Source organism: Harmonia axyridis, chromosome 3, assembly GCF_914767665.1.
Source record: "Harmonia axyridis chromosome 3, icHarAxyr1.1, whole genome shotgun sequence".
NCBI classification, from domain to species: domain Eukaryota; kingdom Metazoa; phylum Arthropoda; class Insecta; order Coleoptera; family Coccinellidae; genus Harmonia; species Harmonia axyridis.
Window position 1 is genome coordinate 60,130,508 of NC_059503.1, and position 25,812 is coordinate 60,156,319.

The window sequence follows — 25,812 nt, forward strand, 5'->3', positions numbered from 1 at the left end:
GCTGACCAGCACTTCCATTCCTACGAGGAAGCCAAAAAATGGGTGGATGACTGGATAGAGGCCAAACCGGTCGAATTTTTTCGCAACGGGATTCGTATGTTGCCAGAAAGATGGGGAAAAGTTGTAGCTAGCGATGGCCAATACTTTCAATAATTCATTTGTAACCATTTTATCACAATAAAGGCTCAAAATTTGAAAAAAAACGGGAAAGACTTATTCACACACCTTATATAATGCTTCTTTGTATATCTAAATTATACCAGACCATCTTTTCTGTGATATTTTCTAGTCAATAACTTTTAGTAATGCTCATCTTTCCTTTATTTTTGTAAACACCTTCATCAATGTTACAAATGATGTTTTCCGTAAATTTTGTAGAGCCCTGAGGATGGAAATAAATTTTTCCGAAACGTCGGCGAACTAACAGACTATCATTTTCCTGTTTCTCTGATCCTACACCACCAATCTATAGTGAAGTAAAATTTTTGGATCACCACTTCAGATCTTGTTCAAGTTTTTATTTTTCGGAACTCAGTAACGCGTTCAAATATGGTTTTGTCGGTAGAGCACGCTGATAAGAGGGTTCCGTATACTCGGTGGACGTCTTCAAGCCCAGTTAATTACGCGTTGGACCCTGAAAGACGACAAAGTAATCTCTCGGAGAGTGGTAACTGGTAACCCCATTCATATCGCAGCTACGTTGAGAATTCGATTGGGGACATCTGCTCTGAGCGTCGAGTTGACCAACGCGCTTACCGTGCCGCGATGAATAAATAATTCAATAACGCTGCTGCTACGTGTTGAACGTACACACGCATTAATGACATTTGGTCGTAGGCCCGACTTTGGTTATTCTGAAAGTATTGAACTAGAGAGAAACGGCTTATCTTCAAAAATTACCCAGGTGTTTCAGGTTTGGTGAACCCGAGGGCAGAGTTCAAAAATAACATGATATTTATATAAATATAAAAATATCGAATACTTGTCAATATACAAGGTGTAAACATAGCCTAGCGGTGAATGCAAGTCATCCAGGTTTTTCAGAAAAGTATATCTTGTTGTGTATCCTAAAAATGCGAGTTTTGGAAAACTGGGTGATTCATGAAAATTGGCCTAAATATCCATAACTTGGAAATCAGCTGTTTGATTCTGTTTATATTTCGTGCGTTTGTTGATATTATTGAGTATTTTCCTTTAGACTTCAACATCTATATTTTTTACATGTTTTGGAGAATTTTCGTTATTGACATGAAAATTTCAGTCTACAGAGTGGCCACTTTTTTGAAGGGATTGTATTGGTAACTTTGAAACCATAAGAGTTAGAAGGTCGGTCAAATGGAGAAAAAGTTGCATGCATAGAAGCATTGTCAAGCAGTCCAAACAAATCGAGATTATTGAGATATCATAAAAAAAGTGAATTTTGTCATTTTAATCTTTCTTTTTTTTTCACTTTATTTCAAATATTATCAAAAAATGTTACAGGAATTTTTTATTCGACAGTAAATTATTCATTTAATGGATTCGGTCCTTACTTGGCAGAAATTCATTATAAATAAAATAAAACGAAGTAATTTCCACTATATTACATTACATTATAATATAGTGGAAATTACTTCGTTTTATTTTATTTAGTAAATTATCCTCAATTTGACGTAATCAGGTTTCGTATCCAACGTTTCGTATTCTCTGGGCCACCCTCAACCTCATTTTTTTTCAATATTTTTTCAATAACAGTCAAAATCACCTGAAAATCAACTTTGAATGACATTGTATGATATATCGTTGAATTCAGCTTATGTCTGGGTACGCCACAGCATAGTATTTGATGTTATCAGCTGAAATTTCGGATGTTATAGCTTGTTATTCAATTTTTCTTTATTCTAAAACCCTCAACTTCTACTGAGTAGTGTAACACGCTGCGCAAAATTTAATTAAGTTTTTGGGAGAATCTAAACCTATTTATTTGAATTCATGAAATTGTGTCCCTGTGGCATGTCCATTTAGGTCACCGGCTCTAACTCTTTGGGTATTTTTTTATTATTTGAGAGATGTATGACATGTAAAACTTAAAACACTTCATGGAAGTAGTTTCTACATAGAATAGAAGTTTGCGCGGATGTGAGAGATAATCTGGATATGATTAGTAGAACAGTAAATAATCTCTTTGAAGAAATATGTAGAAATTAAGGAACTCAATTTCCAAAATTTCTTTTCATGCTCCTCTTCCATAACAATGTTATGAATTGAAATAAATAGGTTTAAATTTTCTCAAAAAATTAATTTGTAATAATAATTCACAGTTTACATTTTCCGTTTGAAATTCAATTCCTATTTTCAAAAGAAATAACGGTTTGAAAATGAATAGGTACTTCTAATCAATATTTTGCGCAGCGTGCTCTGGGTTCTAGAAAAAAGAAAAGTTGAATAGAAACTTATAAAATTCAAAATCTCACTGATAATCTAATATGAAGGGTTTTTTTTAGAGCTATAGAACTTTAAATTGCAATAAAACAACGATGGACTATTCGATTGACATGAATTTTATTTATCCGCAAGATAATCTTGTGGCATTACATTTTAAATATGATTTTTGGCATATGACCGCCACGGCTGGCTCGGATGTAGTCCAATCTGGACGTCCAATTTTCGATGACTTTTTCCAACATTTGTGGCCGTATATCGGCAATAACACGGCGAATGTTGTCTTCCAAATGGTCAAGGGTTTGTGGCTTATCCGCATAGACCAATGACTTTACATAGCCCCACAGAAAGAAGTCTAGCGGTGTTAAATCACAAGATCTTGGAGGCCAATTCACAGGTCCAAAACGTAAAATACGGCGGTCACCAAACGTGTCTTTCAATAAATCGATTGTGGCACGAGCTGTGTGACTTGTTGCGCCGTCTTGTTGGAACCACAGTTCCTGGACATCGTGGTTGTTCAATTCAGGAATGAAAAAGTCAGTAATCATGGCTCTATACCGATCACCATTGACTGTAACGTTCTGGCCATCATCGTTTTTGAAGAAGTACGGACCAATGATTCCACCAGCCCATAAAGCTCACCAAACAGTCAGTTTTTTCTGGATGTAACGGTGTTTCGACATACACTTGAGGATTAGCTTCACTCCAAATGTGGCAGTTTTGTTTGTTGACGTAGCCATTCAACCAGAAGTGCGCTTCATCGCTAGAATGGACGTAGTGCGCGATACGTATTCCGCACAGAACCATTATTTTCGAAATAAAATTGCACTATTTGCAAGCGTTGTTCAGGCGTGAGTCTATTCATGATGAATTGCCAAACCAAACTCGGTCGCATCTTTAACAGTAATGCCAACTTAAAGTTATATACCTCGAAAAAAAACACCCGTTATATAGAAATTTAATACAAAGCCCTAGCTCCAGCAGTTTTGAAGAATATAAATAAGTATCGCAACTACGAATAATCAACACGCTCTAATGACTCCATAGTTAAAACGCTCGAATTGTACACCAACTGTCGTACGTTCGTTTCCGGTTGAATCTATTTTTTTCTAATCTAATTTTTCTATCATTGAAATCATTGGATTTGTATTTCGGAAAATTCTGAACTTTTTAGTTTCACACAGAGTTTTCCAAGTCTTTTGGACAGTCCAGCATTGAAAGCCTTCAGCGTTATCTCATTTTCATGAATTGAATAGCAGCTTCTCTAATAGCAATAAGGTTTAGTAGTTATTATAGAGCATCAAATTAATAAAAAGAATTTTTCATTTATATTATACACTCGATTATACAGAAATAACAATTGATGAGTTTTCAACACATATTATAAGCGTGACAAGTGTTATACTATAAATATAATTGATGTTTTTCTCCATTCAAACTAATCTCTGATGAGATATTTCATAGAGATTATACATTGTAGAAACATTTCAAGATACTGTCGTTAAATGCATTATTATTCGGAGAACGTTGATTGTAATAAGTATTTCATTATTTATTTAATTGAATTGGACTTTATTTCATAATATTAAATATGTTCATTCTGATGGACACATATTCATAATAAAATATAATAGGAAATTCTGTATAAATCTACGTGTTTAAAAGCTCGTTACTTTCACTCGATTCTGTATTGGAATAATACCACTTGAGGCTCATAACAGCTTCATTCAATCTTCTCTACAAGTTTTTGCCGAAAGGTACAATGAAATAGTAAACAGAAATATAGTAATCCCATTGTTGAAAAAGTTTCACATTATCCCTTTGTTCCATTCTCATGTAACGCATCACCCCGTATTAGCACCGTACCGTTGATTGTAATAAGTATTTCATTATTTATTTAATTGAATTGGACTTTATTTCATAATATTAAATATATTTATTCTGATGGACACATATTCATAATAAAATATAATAGGAAATTCTGAATAAATCGACGTGTTTAAAAGCTCGTTACTTTCACTCGATTCTGTATTGGAATAATACCACTTGAGGCTCACAACAGCTTCATTCAATCTTCTCTACAAGTTTTTGCCGAAAGGTACAATGAAATAGTAAACAGAAATATAGTAATCCCATTGTTGAAAAAGTTTCACATTATCCCTTTGTTCCATTCTCATGTTACGCATCACCCCGTATTAGCACCGTACCCTCTTTCATCAGATTTGGCTGTCTGGGACAATGACCTGTTATTGATGGTTGCGTTGGGGACCTAATCTGTCCTTCACTTCCCGTCTTAAAAAATTAACGGGCTACCCTCGTATCTAACCGACGATAAGCAATAAATAATTGTCGGTACCCTGATGTTGGGATCGTAGTAGTGGGATTATTTTGGGTAATTATATGGAAGTTGAGGATTTTAAGAACTAGAGATCTCATTGTTTATTAGCGCTCTTTGAATTAAATAGGTTTAATTTTGACTTGTACAGGAGCGCTCTTCAAATTTAATATGATTAATTTTGACTTATACAGAGTGTCCCAATTTGCACAAACAAAAATGAGAAAGAATTTTTATAAAATAAAGTCCTATAAATTTAGATCCGCAAACCCATTGTTTTCAAGATACAGGGTGTTGAAGAATGATTTTTTTATGTTTATAAAGGGTGTTTTTTTTAGAGCTATAGAACTTTAAATTGCAATAAAACAACGATGGATTATTCGATTGACATGAATTTCATTTATCCGCAAGATAATCTTGTGGCATTACATTTTAAATATGATTTCTGGCATATGACCGCCACGGCTGGCTCGGATGTAGTCCAATCTGGACGTCCAATTTTCGATGACTTTTTCCAACATTTGTGGCCGTATATCGGAAATAACACGGCGAATGTTGTCTTCCAAATGGTCGAGGGTTTGTGGCTTATCCGCATAGACCAATGACTTTTCATAGCCCCACAGAAAGTAGTCTATCGGTGTTAAATCACAAGATCTTGGAGGCTAATTCACAGGTCCAAAACGTGAAATTAGGCGGTCACCAAACGTGTCTTTCAATAAATCGATTGTGGCACGAGCTGTGTGACATGTTGCGCCGTCTTGTTGGAACCATAGCTCCTGGACATCATGGTTGTTCAATTCAGGAATGAAAAAGTTAGTAATCATGGCTCTATACCGATCACCATTGACTGTAACGTTCTGGACATCATCGTTTTTGAAGAATCGGTTAAATCGGTCGCCATCTTGAACAGTAATGCCAACTTAAAGTTATATACCTCGAAAAAAAAACACCCTTTATTAAACTATTTGGTTTCTTGTAGTTTTGTCGTATTTGCTACAGATATTGAGAAAAAAATTGAAACAATCTCGAAATACTTAATGAAATCCAAATTACCTCATCCATTAAAACTCATATATTATAATCATCACAAGATAAGTAAGACAATAAGAAACAACCTGTATTTCGAAAATCCGACCGATTTGACTGTATTGAGATTGTACAAGTGAATACAAAATAACAATAAATTGTTATTTTATATTGAAAATGCTTTAAAAAGCATTTGCAACATTTCGCGCCATCAGAATTATAAAAATAAAAAACATATACAGGGTGATTCAAAATTCAGTATCAAGATTTCAGGGGCGTATTTTAAGATTTTTTCCCATAAACATGTGTCCGCAAGCGAGCGCTAAAAAACTCCCGACCTCACATCAGTACTTTTCTCTTGATTTTTTTCGATATTATGCTTTTGTATTTTTTTTATAATTCTATAAACATATACCTTTATAAAGGGTGTTCCATCTCAGACGAGCCACCCCGTATATTTATCATCCCATAGTGGTTGAAAAAATTTCCCGAAACGAAAAGAGGCTTCCAAGATATTTCAAATAAAGTATCACTCAACCCCCTCTTCCCTATTTAATTTTGAGGGGTTCAAGCGCCCCCTCCTTTTAGGGGGTTGTTTGTTCAGGCCTCAAATATACACCAAAAGATGTCTCCCAAACATAATCATTCGAAGTTTTTCGGGAATTTTTTCCAATCATTATGGGATAAGCAAAATACAGGGTAGCTCGTCTGAGATGGAACACCCTGTAAATATACTATATATATATATATATATTTACAGGGTGTTCCATCTCAGACGAGCTACCCTGTATTTTACTTATCCCATAATGATTGGAAAAAATTCGAATGATTATGTTTGGGAGACATCTTTTGACGTATATTTGAAGTTCTGTGGTCTCGAACGCTGCAATTAGCGCTCAAAAGCTTCTGAATTTATCTCTTTTCGCTAGTGACGAAAGCCTAAGGCAACATTCACTGCAGAAGGTAATTTGTGTTCATTTAAAAAAATGGAGAATCCTTGAAGCAGCGAGAATGTACAATGTGAACATACCAATTTTAATGACAACGTCAATAACTGTTCTATTGTTTTTAGCGAAACTGCAAGTAGGGTGATTAAATAAAATGCAGAACACAAGATTTCACTGAGATCCAATCATGGGCGTAGATATAAAGGAAGTGAAAATATCACACGCCATTGAAGAGTAAAAAATACTTTTTAAAATTCTCGCTGCATAAAATAAAAATTGAAAAAAAAAACAGACATTCTCAGACAATAGTTCTTGAACTTGCTGCGTTCTGATATACCATTTTTAATAGCCATAACATTGAATTAGATGCAAATACCACAAAATACGTTAATTGCGTTTATCGATCGAATGATAATTGCTTAAAACGCATACTGAAATTGTGTTGAGTTCTTATCATCGAAAAATGAAAAAAGTCGATAAGAAACTTGTGATATGAATGTGAGATTAGTATACAGTGAATGCAAAATGTGCTATAGAGCATTGTTCATGGACGTGCAAACTTCCTAGTAATAAATATTTGATAATTGCAGTTTCGACATTTTTTTTTTCAAATTCTTGAATTCGATTAAAAAGTTTATTTTTTTAGCTACTTACACTCCTTGACGGTAGTATGGAAGTAAAATTAGTTGTAACCACTTTCCAACTGAGACCCAACTTCAAAATTAGTTCTGTTTGTGTTTTTTCTTTGTTTAACATATTATTAATGAAATACTCATACATTTCAGAAACAATTCATTGTAGTCCAGTCAATTTGTGCTCACAAGAGCCACTCACGGGAAAATGTTGGAATGGTTTTGATTTCTTAGATTTACCTTTTTTTGGCGTTTTTTGAATATAATTCGAAAAATATTAATTATTCGTAAAATACCTTCCCATACAAAATAAAAGTGAATAAAATTCCCTATAAATTTCTCTCATTAGGGTTTTTTGTTCCGATAATCTGGTCTGACTTATACGATAGTTGAAAATTAGCGTATTTTAACTGTCTGTGCAAAAACCCACTTTTTGGGGTAGTTTTAATTTCTTCGATTTTATGTATTCTTGAGTGCTAATCAGAATATGATGTTTGCCACTAAAATTTTGTGACGGAACATATAACAAAAAATGCAAAAAAGCTAAAAAATAATTTTTTTCGCGGTATAACTCGAAAAATATCAATTATTATTGAATGATCTCATAAATGAACAAAGTAAAAAAAATTTCCTACAAATTTTTTCCATTAAGGCCTTCAGAATTTTTTTTAATATCTCAAGCAGATACCAAGATATACCGAAATATTTGAAATAGTTACTTTTCATAAACGCCCTGTAACTCGGGAACAAATCGATATATCTATGATCATCTAATTTCTGCTATCTTATTATTTAGAAAAATGAGATAGGGGATCCTTGAAATTTTTTTCTCTAAGTTTCATAGTCCTCGAGATGCTCTCAGTGGGCATCGTATTTGGGACACCTTGTACAACCCCGCCTATCCTTAGGGCCAGTTTCATAAACGAAAGAGAAGTCTCTTTTCTCCCTGAGAAAATTTCGTTACAAATAAAACGTTTTTCATAAACCAATTTTGAGGTTAGAAAAATGTTTGAAGTGTCCTTCCTCATAAAGTCCCGATACACTTTATGGCAAAAAGGGCTCCTTTTCTTCACACATGCTCTATGACTACAAAATATAACCTCATTCTGTTGTGTCATTTCCATTACACGTTTTTCTCTACCACACAAACTTTTTTTTATAAATTATCATATGTGAAGTTGAGGATCTTACCTTTACACACAAAATTTCAATTTCTTTGAAATAATACCAAATGCGGACAATAAATCAATAGTCCTCAGAGTAGCCCACCCTAAGAAATTTAACCCTTACAAATGAAAGAAAGCTTAGTCTAAAAGACGGTAGGAATATGTTCATGAAACTGGAGCCACTTTCAAGCTCCACTTGAAGGCAACTTTCTAATGAAACGGTCTTTACCAAGGGCAGTCTTTTCGCATGTATGTAACGGGTGTTTTTTTTTCGAGGTATATAACTTTAAGTTGGCATGTGTTTCAAGATGGCGACCGACTGTCAAGTGATTTATCCTCAGTTTGGTTTGACAATTCATCATGAATAGACTCACGCCTGAACAACGCTTGCAAATAGTGCAATTTTATTTCGAAAATAATGGTTCTGTGCGTAATACGTATCGCGCACTACGTCCATTAACGATGAAGCGCACTTCTGGTTGAATGGCTACGTCAACAAACAAAACTGCCGCATTTGGAGTGAAGCTAATCCTCAAGTGTAAGTCGAAACACCGTTACATCCAGAAAAACTGACTGTTTGGTGCGCTTTATGGGCTGGTGGAATCATTGGTCCGTACTTCTTCAAAAACGATGATGATCAGAACGTTAGAGTCAATGGTGATCGGTATAGAGCCATGATTACTAACTTTTTCATTCCTGAATTGAACAACCATGATGTCCAGGAGCTGTGGTTCCAACAAGACGGCGCAACATGTCACACAGCTCGTGCCACAATCGATTAATTGCAAGACACGGTTGGTGACCGCCTAATTTCACGTTTTGGACCTGTGAATTGGCCTCCAAGATCTTGTGATTCAACACCGCTAGACTACTTTCTATGGTCTATGCGGATAAGCCACAAACCCTTGACCATTTGGAAGACAACATTCGCCGTGTTATTGCCGATATACGGCCACAAATGTTGGAAAAAGTCATCGAAAATGGGACGTCCAGATTGGACTACATCCGAGCCAGCCGTGGCGGTCATATGCCAGAAATCATATTTAAAATCATATTTAAAATGTATAATGCCACAAGATTATCTTGCGGATAAATAAAATTCATATCAATCGAATAATCCATCATTGTTTTATTGCAATTGGAAGTTCTATAGCTCTAAAAAAAACACCCTTTATAAACTGTGTGTCTGTTTGCGATAAGAAAATTTAAACCTATTCATTTCAATTCATGGAATTGTGGCCCTGTTGCATGGGCACCAAAGCCAGTTTCATAAACGAAAGTAAGTCTCGTTTTCCATGAGAAATCTTCTTTACTAATGAAACGTTTATTTCATAAACCAATTTTGAGGTTAGGAAAAAGTTTGAAGTGTTTTTTCTCATAAAGTCCCGATATTGACTCTTTATGGAAAGAAAGGGGTCTCTTGAAAACACTTTACGGTAGAAGTTACGACACAGGATAGAAGAAGCTTGCGAAGATGTAAAGGCGCGTACAGACATAGAAAAAACATCTTATCGTAACGCCGTCGCGTAACTATTGTTTGTAACATCGTCTCGTAACTTATAAACGTAAGATTCTGTCGACTGTGTATCGCACCCGTCTGCACATGAAACAAGTGGTGAAAACATTTCTTCGATGTTAAAAACAGACAACCTGCGGGAAGCCTAGATGTTACGCTGTTACGTAGTGACGTCTGGACTTGTTACGCGATGTTTTGTTCTATGTGTTTACGCGCCTTAAGAGACAATATCGATATGATTAGAAGAGAAGCAAATAATCTCTTGTTGAGAGCTAGGAAGTAAAGGGTTTTTTTTTCGAGGTATATAACTTTAAGTAGGCATTACTGTTCAATATGGCGACCGATTTAACAGCTGTCAAGTGATTTATTCTCAGTTTGGTTTGGCAATTCATCTTGAATAGACTCACGCCTGAACAACGCTTGCAAATGGGCCCAAAATGAGATTACCGTTGTTCCCGATTTTCATAAGCGAATTTTGTTTAGCGATGAAGCGCACTTCTGGTTGAATGGCTACGTCAACAGAAAAAACTGCCGCATTTGAAGTGAAGCTAATCCTCAAGTGTATGTCGAAACACCGTTACATCTAGAAAAACTGACTGTTTGGTGCGCTTTATGGGCTGGTGGAATCATTGATCCGTACTTCTTCAAAAATGATGATGGCCAGAACGTTACAGTCAATAGTGATCGGTATAGAGCCATGATTACTAACTTTTTCATTCCTGAATTGAACAACCATGATGTCCGGGAACTGTGGTTCCAACAAGACGGCGCAACATGTCACACAGCTCGTGCCACAATCGATTTATTGAAAGACACGTTTGGTGACCGCCTGATTTCACGTTTTGGACCTGTGAATTGGCCTCCAAGATCTTGTGATTTTACACCGCTAGACTACTTTCTGTGGGGCTATGTAAAGTCATTGGTCTATGCGGATAAGCCACAAACCCTTGACCATTTGGAAGACAACATTCGCCGTGTTATTGCCGATATACGGGCACGAATGTTGCAAAAAGTTATCGAAAGTTGGACGTCCAGATTGGACTACATCCGAGCCAGCCGTGGCGGTCATATGCCACAAATCATATTTAAAATGTAATGCCACAAGATTATCTTGCGGATAAATAAAATTCATGTCAATCGAATAATCCATCGTTGTTTAATTGCAATTCAAAGTTCTATAGCTCTAAAAAAACACCCTTTATTAAAATTACATAGAACATTTTAAAGAATGGAATAAACACACAAAATTTAAACAATCTCAGATTGCAGGTCCACTAGGCTATGACCAACCACAGCCTGAATAAAGGTAAAAAGTATAAACGAATCTCAGCGTGGATAAGCTACAAAAAAATTATTCCCGGACATTCTACGAGCTACGGGCGTCTAATTGAGACAAGCTAAAATTTCGAATCACGCTCCGACGTGACATTGACATTGATTATTTTCGTTGATAAGATAATCTGCGAAACATCAATTCGATTCATCAAGCACCACGGATGCGCCTACCTGCAACGCTTATCGAAAATTGAAGTGGTTGGTTCCTGTTGAAACAGGAATTTATTAATGCTGAACGGTACGCGAGTTTTTTTCCTGTGTTTTGCAGATTAAGGGCCAGTTTCATAATAAAGGGTGTTTTTTTTAGAGCTATAGAAATTTAAATTGCAATAAAACAACGATGGATTATTCGATTGACATGAATTTTATTTATCCACAAGATAATCTTGTGGCATTACATTTTAAATATGATTTCTGGCATATGACCGCCACGGCTGGCTCGGATGTAGTCCAATCTGGACGTCCAATTTTCGATGACTTTTTCCAACATTTGTGGCCGTATATCGGCAATAACACGGCGAATGTTGTCTTCCAAATGGTGAAGGGTTTGTGGCTTATCCGCATAGACCAATGAATTTACATAGCCCCACAGAAAGAAGTTTAGCGGTGTTAAATCACAAGAACTTGGAGGCCAATTCACAGGTCCGAAACGTGAATTTAGGCGCTCACCAAACGTGTCTTTCAATAAATCGATTGTGGCACGAGCTGTGTGACATGTTGCGCCGTCTCGTTGGAACCACAGCTCCTGGACATCATGGTTGTTCAATTCAGGAATGAAAAAGTTAGTAATCATGGCTCTATACCGATCACCATTGACTGTAACGTTCTGGCCATCATCGTTTTTGAAGAAGTACGGACCAATGATTCCACCAGCCCATAAAGCGCACCAAACAGTCAGTTTTTCTGGATGTAACGGTGTTTTGACATACACTTGAGGATTAGCTTCACTCCAAATACGGCAGTTTTGTTTGTTGACGTAGCCATTCAACCAGAAGTGCGCTTCATCGCTAAACAAAATGAAATAGACGTAGTGCGCGATACGTATTCCGCACAGAACCATTATGTTCGAAATAAAATTGCACTATTTGCAAGCGTTGTTCAGGCGTGAGTCTATTCATCCTGAATTGCCAAATCAAACTGAGAATAAATCACTTGACAGCTGTTAAATCGGTCGCCATCTTGATCAGTAATGCCAACTTAAAGTTATATACCTCGAAAAAAAAACACCCTATATTTTTTTTTAAACAAATTCAAACGTTCGAGATAAAGAAGTGCACTCTCATACTCGGCGCGTCTTGGCTGCCAGTTCGGAAACGCGCGCCGCACGCCGCGTAAACAAACGAAAATACCGTGTACAATCGAATCGTATACGTCGTAAATGTGCAGGCGCAAGTTGCGGCAGCTGCAAAAAATTACTCGACACTCTCGCCTCGCTCCAACAAGTCTTTCCGCCGCCGTGAAAATCGATGTGGGCCCGTTTTCCACAGAACCTTAGAAAATCGTCGCCTTCCTGCGAGATCCAGTCGCCGCAGTTTCTTTATCTTATCGCCTTTCGCTATAGAAAACAAGTCGCGCGGTGATTCATCGCTGGAAAGTGCAACAAAATCGCGAACGTCGCGTAAACAGAATCGTTGTCGATGGTCCGGCTCCTCCGCCAAAGCATTGGCAGTATTGGCACGTCTGTCCGTTTCGTCCTCAGGTTGTTCTTTGTTCGCATTTACGTATCGGCCGACGCGTGCGCCGTAGCCTCCCGACAACGTGCACAGCAGCATGCAACTTGTTCGAGCGACGTTGCCACATCGTTGCCTTCGGCGGATGTTCGAGGGATTTTTTTGAATTCTTATGAGCAGTGTTTCCAAGTGTATGAAATTTTGTCGTTTAAGGGAATTTTAGTATCCAAAAGGGAAAAGGAATTTTTTTTCTGAATGAAATCTCTGTATTGAGGGAATTTTTGAGATAACATCATATTTTAAAAGATATTCAAAAATCCTGATATAGGCATTAATTAGATATATTTATTCAGATTTTGTTTCACATTTACTTGTCAACTACGTGGCTGCAGTCTTTTTTCTTTGTTCACTTATCTAAAGAACTTCTGTGATGGTGTTTTCCAAACTTCGACCTTATTTTTTTTTTTCTGTAGATTTCAACAATTTTATTTTCAATACCTCGGTTTTTTGTTATGACATATTAAACACAAAATGTTTTTGTTTATAAAGGGTGTTTTTTTAAAGCTATAGAACTTTGAATTGCAATAAAACAACGATGGATTATTCGATTGACATGAATTTTATTTATCCGCAAGATAATCTTGTGGCATTACATTTCGAATATGACTTCTGGCATATGACCGCCACGGCTGGCTCGGATGTAGTCCAATCTGGACGTCCAATTCACAGGTCCAAAACGTGAAATTAGGAGGTCACCAAACGTGTCTTTCAATAAATCGATTGTGGCACGAGCTGTGTGACATGTTGCGCCGTCTTGTTGGAACCACAGCTCCTGGACATCATGGTTGTTCAATTCAGGAATGAAAAAGTTAGTAATCATGGCTCTATACCGATCACCATTGACAGTAACGTTCTGGCCATCATCGTTTTTGAAGAAGTACGGACCAATGATTCCACCAGCCCATAAAGCGCACCAAACAGTCAGTTTTTCTGGATGTAACGGTGTTTCGACATACACTCGAGGATTAGCTTCACTCCAAATGCGGCAGTTTTGTTTGTTGACGTAATCATTCAACCAGCGCTTCATCGCTAAACAAAATTCGCTTATGAAAATCGGGAACAACTGCAATCTCATTTTGGGCCCATTCGACGAATCTACGCTTTACTTGATGATCGTTTGGCTTCAATTCTTGCACGAGTTGGATTTTGTAAGCACGCAAACCAAGATCCTTCCGCAAAATCTTCCATAAAGGTGATGGATACAGATTCAATTCCTGTGCTCGATGGCGGATAGACTCATTCGGGTCTTCCTCAATGCTACGCTCTACAGCAGCAATTGACCATATTCACCGTCGCCATATTGTTATGCGACAATACCAACTACCCAGTGTTCCCAACGAAGAAATATTGAGTTTACTAGAAAAATTCCACAATATAAAGTTTCTAAGTGAAGTTTATGTGTACCTTTTCTGGCTGCTACGTCAGATAGGCTTGTTTGGGACAATATTTTGCAAAAATTTCACCTTTTGGAAATAAAAACATTAGTGAAAGGTGGTTTTCTGAACAAATTAATTGTGGCCGAGTGTATAAATGAAGGCTTCGTTTCATTTTTGGAAATAGTCAGTGGAAGAATAGTCTCTATGGCTGATAGTATTTTTTGATATTAGCGGTATTTTTCTAGTAAACTCAAAATTTCTCCGTTGGGAACACTGGGTAGTTGGTATTGTCGCAAAACAATATGGCGACGGTGAATATGGTCAATAGCTTCTTCTGTACGTATCGTATGGCGTCTCTGGGGATGCGAGTTATCAATAAGAGTAAACGTGGTGTGAAAACGTTCCATGATTAATCGAATTTACTGCTCTGATGGACGATTTTGTCGACGTAGTGCGCGATACGTATTCCGCACAGAATCATTATTTTCGAAATAAAATTGCACTATTTGCAAGCGTTGTTCAGGCGTGAGTCTACTCATGATGAATTGCCAAACCAAACTGAGAATAAATCACATGACAGCTGTTAAACCGGTCGCAATCTTGAACAGTAAAGCCAACTTACAGTTATATACCTCGAAAAAAAACATCCTTTATATTGTTAATGAGTAATTCGACAATTTTTGGCAATTAAGCCCCGGTGCACACATCCGACATTTGCAGTTGCGACACCGTTGCGGTGTCGTACGCTAGTGTGCATGCTCCCATTTGATTCTTTGTACCACAGCCCGCATGATGGCAGTTACGACGCCGCAACGGCACGGCGGGTAGTGTGCATGCTCCCATTTGATTCTTTGTACCACAGCCCGCATGATGGCAGTTACGACGCCGCAACGGCACGGCGGGTAGTGTGCATGCTCCCATTTGATTCTTTGTACCACAGGCCGCAAGTACGACACCGTTGCTGTGTCGTACTTGCGGCCTGTGGTACAAAGAATCAAATGGGAGCATGCACACTACCGGCCGTGCAGTTGCGACGTCGTAACTGCCAGCATACGGTCGTTTTTTGGTAGCATGTCCCTCTAGGCCGCAACTGTGCCGCAGTCGTACATGCGATCTCTCAGTACTCTATTCCAAATTGGCCTGCGCACACATACGACGTTTGTCGTGAGTTCGCACAATGGCAGAGAGGGAATTGGATATTGAGCTCTTCATTGAAGTGAATTGATCCGGCTCCGCAACCACGACGGTGTCGTATGTAGTGTGCATTGAATAGGTACGACACCGCAACGGGTGTCGTAACTGCAAAAGTCGGATGTGTGCACCGGGCCTTAAGTGTGCTGGGAATTTCTGCTGTAAAATACATCAAATAAGGAATTTGGCATCCATTGGGGGAATTTCTATTTCAAAAGGTGGGAACACTGCTTATGAGATCGTTTTCTACCTTGAAAACATAGCAAAATTTACACAAATATCTCGACACGTTGAAAAAATATAATAACATCAATGTATACCGGGGGGGCCCACCACAGACGCGGATCCCATTTTAAGGAAGTATATAAAGATATTTTGAAAATCTCTTTTTGTAATGTGTAAGTAGAGACTAATCCGAATCACAATTCAAAATTATTTTCATATATACAGGGTGGTTCCGAACATACTGTATAGATGAAAATTTCAATTTGTTCTTCTGAACACCCTATACAGATCGCAAAGAAAAAATGTTTTCAATTTGAAATTGTATTTCTAAACAGAAAAGTTATATCGAATGGTGAAGATTTTGGCGCAAAAATGTCATATTCTTGATAATTATATTAAATTAGCTTCATCAAGTAGACCTATTTTACCTTCATTTATTGAAAGCAATTATCCTAATATGATTTTTTTTTCAGATACGAAACACTATCACTATGAGCCTCAATACCTTGTGGGAAGCCGCTAAATTCCTGGAGATGCAGGAACGAAAAGAGAAGCGAACACTAGCAACCATAGATGCTGCGTTATCAGCGACAACGGTCGTGGCCACAACAACCAAAACCCACAATAATAGCGTAATACAGAGCAATTCGCTCTCTATAAACCAACAGGCGTTGGTGATAGCAACGTCGCATCTACCTGGTGCGACGCATAGCGTCATCCAAACACCAGTGCCGTCCACTACTCCACCGGACATAGGTCCGGAGAAGAAGATGGACGTCAACAGAAGGTTTATCCAAAATAGTTTCGATATAATAAATCCACTTTATATCGACGAAAAGAGTAACGTTGCTAAGAGGAAACCTCCCCCTCTTGTATTCAGGGCGGGTACTCGGGAGGTACATAATAAATTAGAGAAACACAGAAGGGCTCATCTAAAAGAATGTTTCGATATTTTGAAGAAACAGTTGCCAGCGTCTCCTGATGAGAAGAAGTCCTCGAATTTGAATATTTTGCATTCAGCAATAAGGTATGTTGTTGTGTCTACATACATATAATGGTCGTTTTTTCAGGAGCTTGAGAATGTTAAATAAATATACAAGACAGAAATATTGTTTGGAATGATTTTTTTATTATTTAAAATGTTAGGAATAGGTTCCCAAAAAAATATACCGTAGTTACGACCTTTTACAGCTTTGCCGTTTTAATAAGTTTATTGAGGCCCTATCATAAAACTATCCCAAAACAATTGACCATATTCACCGTCGACATATTGTTGTGCGACAATACCAACTACCCAGTGTTCCCAACGGAGAAATATTGAGTTTACTAGAAAAATACCGCTAATATCAAAAATACTATCAGCCATCGAGATTATTCTTCCACTGACTATTTCCAAAAATGGCGCGAAGCCTTCATTTATACACTCGGCCACAGTTAATTTGTTCATAAAACCACCTTTCACTAATGTTTTTATTTACAAAAGGTGAAATTTTTTTGAAATATTGTCCCAAACAAGCCTATCTGGCGTAGCAGCCAGAAAAGGTACTCTGGGATTTTCACATAAACCACAATTGACCATATTCACCGTCGCCATATTGTTATGCGACAATACCAACTACCCAGTGTTCCCAACGGAGAAATATTGAGTTTACTAGAAAAATTCCACAATATAAAGTTTATAAGTGAAGTTTATGTGTACCTTTTCTGGCTGCTACGCCAGATAGGCTTGTTTGGGACAACATTGTGCAAAAATTTCACCTTTTGGAAATAAAAAGATTAGGGAAAGGTGGTTTTCTGAACAAATTAATTGTGGCCGAGTGTATAAATGAATGCTTCGCTCCATTTTTGGAAATAGTCAGTGGAAGAATAGTCTTTATGGCTGATAGTATTTTTGATATTAGCGGTATTTTTGTAGTAAACTCAATATTTCTCCGTTGGGAACACTGGGTAGTTGGTATTGTCGCATAACAATATGGCGACGGTGAATATGGTCAATTAGAAACTTTATATTGTGGAATTTTTCTAGTGAAGTCAATATTTCTCCGTTGGGGACATTGGGTAGTTGGTACTGTCGCACAACAATATGGCGACGGTGAATATGGTCAATTGGTTGGTACGATACTAAACAGCTGGCGCGTGCGGATCAAACAATCTTTATGGATATACATAACATAAAAAATTAGGAAAAAAATGGTCCGGTAAAGGGTTTAGATGAATATTGAAAAAAATAGCTTTTTGTCGGAAACTATTTGAAATTTTAAATCAATAAAATTATGTTATACTTAATTCTACCCAGTATAGATGTCGACACAGATATGAGTGATGCCGTGATTTCTAAATCACGTTGTGAGACGTGATCGTTACTTTATGTTACCAGTGAAATTAAAGCGTGACGTGATCACTTCTCAGGTATCGGAGTCGGTTATGTTCCATGTTGTGCTCGTTATAGATATTTGTATGTATCACACAAATCTAAACTCGTTTATGTCTGCAGCTCAAATTTGTGACATTTTCTGTTAATTCCTAGTTAGAGTAAATTAGCTAACCAAAGATGTCTATTCTTTAAAATAGATATCAATATGAATTTTTTCAAAATGTGAATACAATAACTAGCTCCTGCCTAAATACTACTCTAGTGATGTAGAAATAAAATAAAAATAATAATAATTTTGGACATTGAATAATAAATAATACACACAAATTCAATCGTAAATATATATTTGAGAAATGAATAAATAATGAAATTGAATTTTAATACCATCACCAATTGACCATATTCACCGTCGCCATATTGTTTTGCGACAATACCAACTACCCAGTGTCCCCAACGGAGAAATTTTGAGTTTACTAGAAAAATACCGCTAATATCAAAAATACTATCAGCCATAGAGACTATTCTTCCACTGACTATTTCCAAAAATGAAGCGAAGCCTTCATTTATACACTCGGCCACAATTAATTTGTTCAGAAAACCAACTTTCACTAATGTTTTTATTTCTAAAAGGTGAAATTTTTGCAAAATATTGTCCCAAACAAGCCTATCTGACGTAGCAGCCAGAAAAGGTACACATAAACTTCACTTAGAAACTTTATATTGTGGAATTTTTCTAGTAAACTCAATATTTCTTCGTTGGGAACACTGGGTAGTTGGTATTGTCGCATAACAATATGGCGACGGTGAATATGGTCAATTAGGCAGTAATTCAGTAGTTATTATTTCTTTGTTAATTATTGGTGCTCACGTCACGCTTTAATTTCACTGATTTCATAAAGTAACGATCACGTTTCTCAACGTGATTTAGAATTCACGGCAATGCTCAGAAATCCTGTTTGGACAACATAATATAGTACTTCTTACTTTCTGTAGATATTATTTCATCAATAGATATTTGAGAACAAATTGATAGTTCCTAATTTTCCTATCCACTTCTAGATGTGATCTTCACTTATCAGTTCAAACCCTCTAATGAGCTAACACTTAATACAGGGACTTTATAAATGATTGTAACATAATATTTTCAATTTACTTATTGCACCTTTAAAAACATATGGTTCACCAAAATTGAATAAGATTCGATAATATACAATGTAACACACTGTATCTCGAAAACAAAGCGTTTGCGGACCAATGTTTATAAGTATTCTTCTCAAAACGAACCAAGGAATATTTAATTTTCATTTGGATCTCTAATTTAGGAACAACATGTATAATACAATAGGTAAAGACTTACTGCTTTTGAATTAGGAATTATCAAAATCTGAATCATTGTTGAATAGTTAAATATAAATTTTTGACATAAAACTCATTTTTTAGATATATTCAAGTGTTGAGAAAGAGAGAGATGGACCTCGAACAAGAAATGGAGAGGTTGGCCAGAGAGAAAATCTCATGGCAAAGCAAACTGACTCAACTGAAAAAAGACCTTTCTTCACATTATGAGAATGTCGATTTTAACCGCCTCCTGGCCGATGTTGTGCCTACTACACCTGAGGACAACCATAGAGACTCCTCTGAGCATGGATCCAGCATTTTCGATATGAGAGACGAGGATTCTAGGTCTGACTACATGGACGACCAGCCTCATCCTCAGGTCACCAATGGTGTTAAAAAACTGTCACTACCAATTTTGCCAAGCAAAAGTCAAGGAACTGTAGCAAGCACTCTTGCGTCCTTAAAAGATGTAAGATTATTTTCTATGTAAAAATACAACGAGCGCCAAGTTAATTCCTTTTATCCAAACTTTTAGTTTTTTAAGTACTGTAGTTACATATCTGAAGTCTTGTTTTAGTCAGTCTTGAATATCTTGTATGATGGAGCAGGTACGGTTTTAGCAAGACCCTTATTTTTTGAATTAGTTTTGAGGATTATTTTTGACAGGAAGTTCAAAGTAGTGAAAACACAAGATAATTTTTCGAAAGCGCCTTCTACGAGGATTGAAGTCAAATTCAAAGTGTTTGTGGGCTGTTACTAATCTATTGAAGGCATAAAAATTAACGCACATTATGGAGATCTCAAATTTATTCTACAACTGAAGGTGTTCTCAATGATAATTATTTTTATCAGAATTATGCATGCATATGTTATCCACTTTCAACGTTTTTCTTCAATACAGATGTTTTTTCCCGGCAGGAATAAAAAAAAATGAGATTATCAGATTTTGAATGTATTGGCTCTATTCTGAAATCAGTTGTTGTCGATCAATTCTAGTGATCAATAGTTTTTCTTTCGTTTGATTTTCTCCACTCGATCGCTATGCAACGCGAAACACGCAATTTGACCCAAGAGGAATGTGCCCAGAAAGGTTTCAAGTTTCCCATACAAGTGTGTCCAGAATGTTGCAGCGATTCAGGGAGACAGGTATGAATGTCTAAAGACCAGGACAGGGTAGACCACGGGTAATAACTGCCATTCAAGAACGTTACTTGAGAGTTTCTTCGTTGAGGCAACTTGAGAGTTCTCTTCACAGATGAGTCTAGATTCTGCCTCTACCATTGTGATCGACGTTCCCTTGTATACAGACGTCCACATGAAAGATATGCTCAGTGCAATTTCCTGAATACTACTGGTTTCGGGGGAGGATCGATTATGGTATGGGGTGGAATATCTTTGACTGCTCACACAGACCTAGTGGTTGTTGATAATAGAGCTATGAATGCTGATATGTATAAAAGAAACATTCTCGAAGAGCATGTAGTGCCATTTGCCCCATACATTGGGGAAAATTTCATTTTTATGGACGATAATGCCAGACCCCATCGTGCGCGCATCGTTCAGTTGTACCTTGAAAAGGTTGAAGTCTCTCGAATGGAATGACCAGCAAGAAGTCCAGATCTCAATCCGATTGAGCAGGTTTGGGACAACCTCAATAGAAGACTGAGAAGTTCAGAAAATCATCCAGCTAATCTTAATGACTTAGGAATCCAACTCAGAGAAATCTGGGAAGGATTAGATCAGAACATTTTAAGATCACTCATTTTGAGTATGAACCGTCGTTGCCGAGCTGTAATTAACGCAAGGGGTGGAAATACCAAGTATTGAATCACTTATCAGCATTCCAGTATTTTGAAAATTGTTTATTTCTCTTCTTTCACATAAGATTCGGTGAAATCCTGAATTTCTCTTCCATTTAATGTGTCTTATTTCGTTTAAAACCTTCCCGAGAGAACATAAAAAATAAGTTATAAAGTCAATGTAGAGTTAACTTTCATTAAAATTGAGATTTTCAGAATGTGCGTTAATTTTTTTGCGCATTGTATTAGGGGTAAAGTTGCTCGACTCAAATGAGAAAAATAGGCCTAAACCATGCGCATTATAAAAGCATTGTGTATTAGTACCTATAACTGCCAGAAAAATGCCCCACATAATCGGGGCTAATAGTAAACGTATGTTAACTTCAGACCGGACTTTGTTGAATTGAAACCTCTTCCAACCAACAGCTTTACATAGACTGAATGATAGGCATATTCAAAAAGAAAATTAACTTGCCTCACCCTGTATCGTTCAGAGTAAGGTAGTTGGGACTATTTGGAATCGCGATTATTGAATTCTTATCCAAGTTCCTCTACTTTTAGGTACAGCAGCCTGTTCAGACTGCTCTATCAGTTTTACCTGTCGGATATCCACTTAACCAGGGATTGGTACTTCAGAAACTAGCAATAGTTCCCAAAGGTATCACCGACCTTTCGCCATTGGTACCAACTTTCATTACACAACAACAATTGAATGGAAAAGTGGTGCCTCTAGTAAACGCTCAGTACGTTGTAGGAAAATGCCCCTTGGTCGTTGTTAGCACGGCTAATCCAAGACCCAGTTAGAACACGAATGTGACAAATAAATGGTTCGAGGCCCCTTTAACCTGTGGATTAATCACTGCAGAAAAAACTTCGCACAGTGTTAAATTCATGATTTTTCACTCTGAGCTGTTTTTTCAGTTTGTTCAAGACTATTTCTCAAAAGTTTCAGGGGTTCGAAAAATTTACATTCCCTATCAAAAATGTTTCATCAAATTTAGGCCTCAAACACAAAATTTTTTTCAAAGTGATTCATTTATATTGTTCATAACTTTCCTATCGAAAATGTTTCATCAAATTTAAGCCTCAAACACAATTTATTTTTTAGGTTATCCATTTATATTGTTCATAACTTCAAGGACAATTTCTTGAATTAGTTTTTCGAAAATATTTAATCAAAATTAGGCCTCAAACACATTTTTTTAGGGTGATTCATTTATATTGTTCATAACTTAAGGGTATAATTCCCTAAATTAGTTTTTCGAAAATATTCTATCAAATTTAGGCCTTAAACAAAAATTTTTTTGATGTGATTCATTTATATTGTTCATAACTTCAAGATACAATTCCTTGAATTAGTTTTTCGAAAATATTTCATCATATTTAGGCCTTAAACACAATTTTTTTTATGTGATTCATTTATACTGTTCATAACTTAAGGGTATAATTCCTTAAATTAGTTTTTCGAAAATATTCTATCAAATTTAGGCCTCAAACAAAAATTTTTTCGAGGTGATTCATTTATATTGTTCATAACTTCAAGGTACAATTCCTTGAATTAGTTTTTCGAAAATGTTTCATCAAATTTAGGCCTTAAACACAATTTTTTTAATGTGATTCATTTAAACTGTTCATAACTTCAAGGTACAATTCCTTGAATTATCACTTGATGAGAATTGTATTTAGAAAAATTTTAAGTATTGATTTGTGGAAATGAATCCAACAGATTTTAATGAAATTAATTCCTGAACAATTGATGTTTGCCAAAAACTTATCGTTCTGTCTCTCTTTGTTATATCTGAGTAATATTTTAACCATAGTTAGGCTAGAGAGACTAGAACTTGTGCAAGTATAGAGATTCAATTATTACTGTGTCTCTAAATAACGTTAGATACAGTACTTTCAACTGTTCACTCAATAAAAAAAAATAATTGAAAAGTACCTATTCAACTTGAAAAACTATAAATTTCATTAAAATCATTGGAAGCATTCTTCTATGAATTAATCGAACCAATTTCTAAAGCAGATTCAATATCCTGTGTATCCAAAATAAATATATACGGACATAATATGTCATTGTTGCCGAAACAGAGGGATCTCCTACTTCAGAGGAAACCTTTGAACAAACTGAGAATTCACCATTCATTTCAAACTTTAATATGAATTTAATTTTAAAATTGAACTAGCAGTTCAGATATTTATTTGTATATAATTATTGGAACCGAAAATACTGCACAAATTAATTTTTTTTTATTTTAAGTTCCGAATTAATGTTTGAAAAATTATATTTCATCCTTAACTTTTGTTACATTTGTTTACTGTTTTTGTTTTAATTGTTTAGGATGTATTTGTTTTGAAAAAATTGTCTCCTTGAATAATTGACCTGAATTTGTAACATTGTTTGAAAGCTGATAGGTTCTATCTGATTTGGCTGTGAAATGAAGAAATTTAGTTAAAATGAATATGTTATTTACTCTTTTTTATTCAGTTTCGTATTTTGAACTGTTTCACATGTTTTACTGTTTAAGAATTTTAAAAAACGTTAATCTTAGGTTAACTTTCTAGTCTTCAATTTTCTACATGATTTTTAGGTTTATTTGAACTTGTTCAAAATATGAAATTATGATTGGGCTTATTTGGCTTTGGACAATTGTGGAAGGATTTTGAGTATATCTGAAAGCCTTGTAGGCCAAAAGTTATAATAGCCTTAGAGCTGTTTTCATAACAAACTAAAGAATATTTTGTTAAAATTATCATAAAAGATCATTGAACAGTGGATTGTTAATGCTTACTATACTAAAATTTCAAATTTGTTATTATATTGAAACTGTTTTAGAAAATGGCTGATAAGTCTTCTGGATGTGCTCAGAATAAACTCGTAAAAGCTTGTATAAATCACGAAAAGATTCTCTAGTAGTCTATTGACTTTATCTATGGAAAATCACAGAAAAAATTAATTAAAACTGAGTAATGCCTGATCAGATCTATTCCTCATAGTTCGAGGTGTTGTCAAAATTTACAACTCAATTTGACTTAATTTTGATATAGTTCTCTAAATTATCAACCGCTGGAAAGAAACCTATTTTAATCTTGAAAACTATTTATTATGTCTTTCACAAACATTTTTATAACTTATGAGTGTAATTTTAAAATAATATCATTTTATGTGGTGATCATGTATAATATTGTAACTGTGCAAAGTTCTTTCTTCAAAGCAAAAAACAAAACTTATATATTATTACACCAATTCACTACTGTTTTGAATTTAAATAACTTCTGAAATTACCGGAAAACTTAATTTTTGTTAAGTTAGAATTGATATTGAGGTGGATCCCATAGTATGATTGTGATAATTTGGTAACATTTTGCCAGTTTTTACGAATATAAATGATTCCTCTACTATATTTTAATTTAACTGACAAATGTTACTTTGAAAAAATCCAAATTCAAAGTAAGGTACAGTTAAATACTGACCTTTCAAGATCTCTAAAACGTATTATTTCCTTAGTCTTTAATTTTAATTTAACTAAAGTTTATATTGTAAATATTTAAAATGTTTAAAAGCAAAAAGTGGTGTATGAACTTTTACAATGACGGATTGGAAAATTTACTGAAAGATAAATTATTTTTAACATATTTTTTAGCAATATGATTCTGTTTATATTAGTGAACTATTTTTTGTATATAGATAGAAATTTGTAAATATTGATAGGAAAAAAGTAATTTTGCCAATCAACTGTAAATACCTGAATGTACTGAATATTTCAGTATGATTTAAAAAAAAAATTAAAATAAAAATATAAAAATTGTCTCCGAGTTTCATTTTCAAGATTTGAAAATGCTGCAACATAAACTATGTTCAATTTCAAGAAAAGTAAAAAAAATGAGAGAAATGAAGTGATGTCAGGAATTTTCGTTCACCTATTCAAATTTGTATTCATATGATTTTTTTTTTAGAAATTTCACATATAGAAGTTTACTTCAACTTTATTTTATTTAACAAAGTGGACATCTGGTTCATTTCTGAGATATAGTTTACCAGTTGAAGAGTATTCACCGTCCCATCCTACTCAGTTTATCACACTTTGATGATGCATCCCGTGGAGGATTAGCTGTCATCAAAAATTTCTATTACCCACCATGAACAGGAAAAATTTCAAACAGAGGCTTTTTAAGCAACAACCGTTAAAATCAAAACCAATACCAGGAATTTATGCATATCAATAGTGTACTGTCCACCTTGACACACAATTTTAGAATTCAGATTCATTGAAGACAGTGATTGAAATGCCAAGCAAACACATTGGGGTTCCAGACTGATAAGTACTAAGGGCAATAATCTTCTTCAGGCTCAATAATTATAATAATATGATTTATTTCAAATAAAATATACAATGCTAA

The 25,812-nt window shown here is 35.6% G+C and overlaps 1 protein-coding gene across 2 annotated transcripts in view; it reads left to right on the forward strand.

Moving 5' to 3' along the window:
• Positions 1–25,220, forward strand: part of LOC123675601 (max-binding protein MNT) — a 30,216-nt gene extending 4,996 nt beyond the window's left edge. The window contains exons 1-4 of one of the 2 annotated variants that reach the window (XM_045610994.1): positions 15,870–16,073; positions 16,374–16,927; positions 19,715–20,081; positions 21,973–25,220. In XM_045610994.1, coding sequence (XP_045466950.1) covers positions 16,392–16,927; positions 19,715–20,081; positions 21,973–22,215 — 1,146 coding nt within the window. In that variant the 5' untranslated portion in view covers positions 15,870–16,073; positions 16,374–16,391 and the 3' untranslated portion in view covers positions 22,216–25,220. Of the gene's footprint in view, positions 1–15,869; positions 16,074–16,373; positions 16,928–19,714; positions 20,082–21,972 lie in introns of those variants that run through there. The other variant, XM_045610993.1, reaches the window with a different exon arrangement.
• Positions 25,221–25,812: the final 592 nt, after the last annotated feature.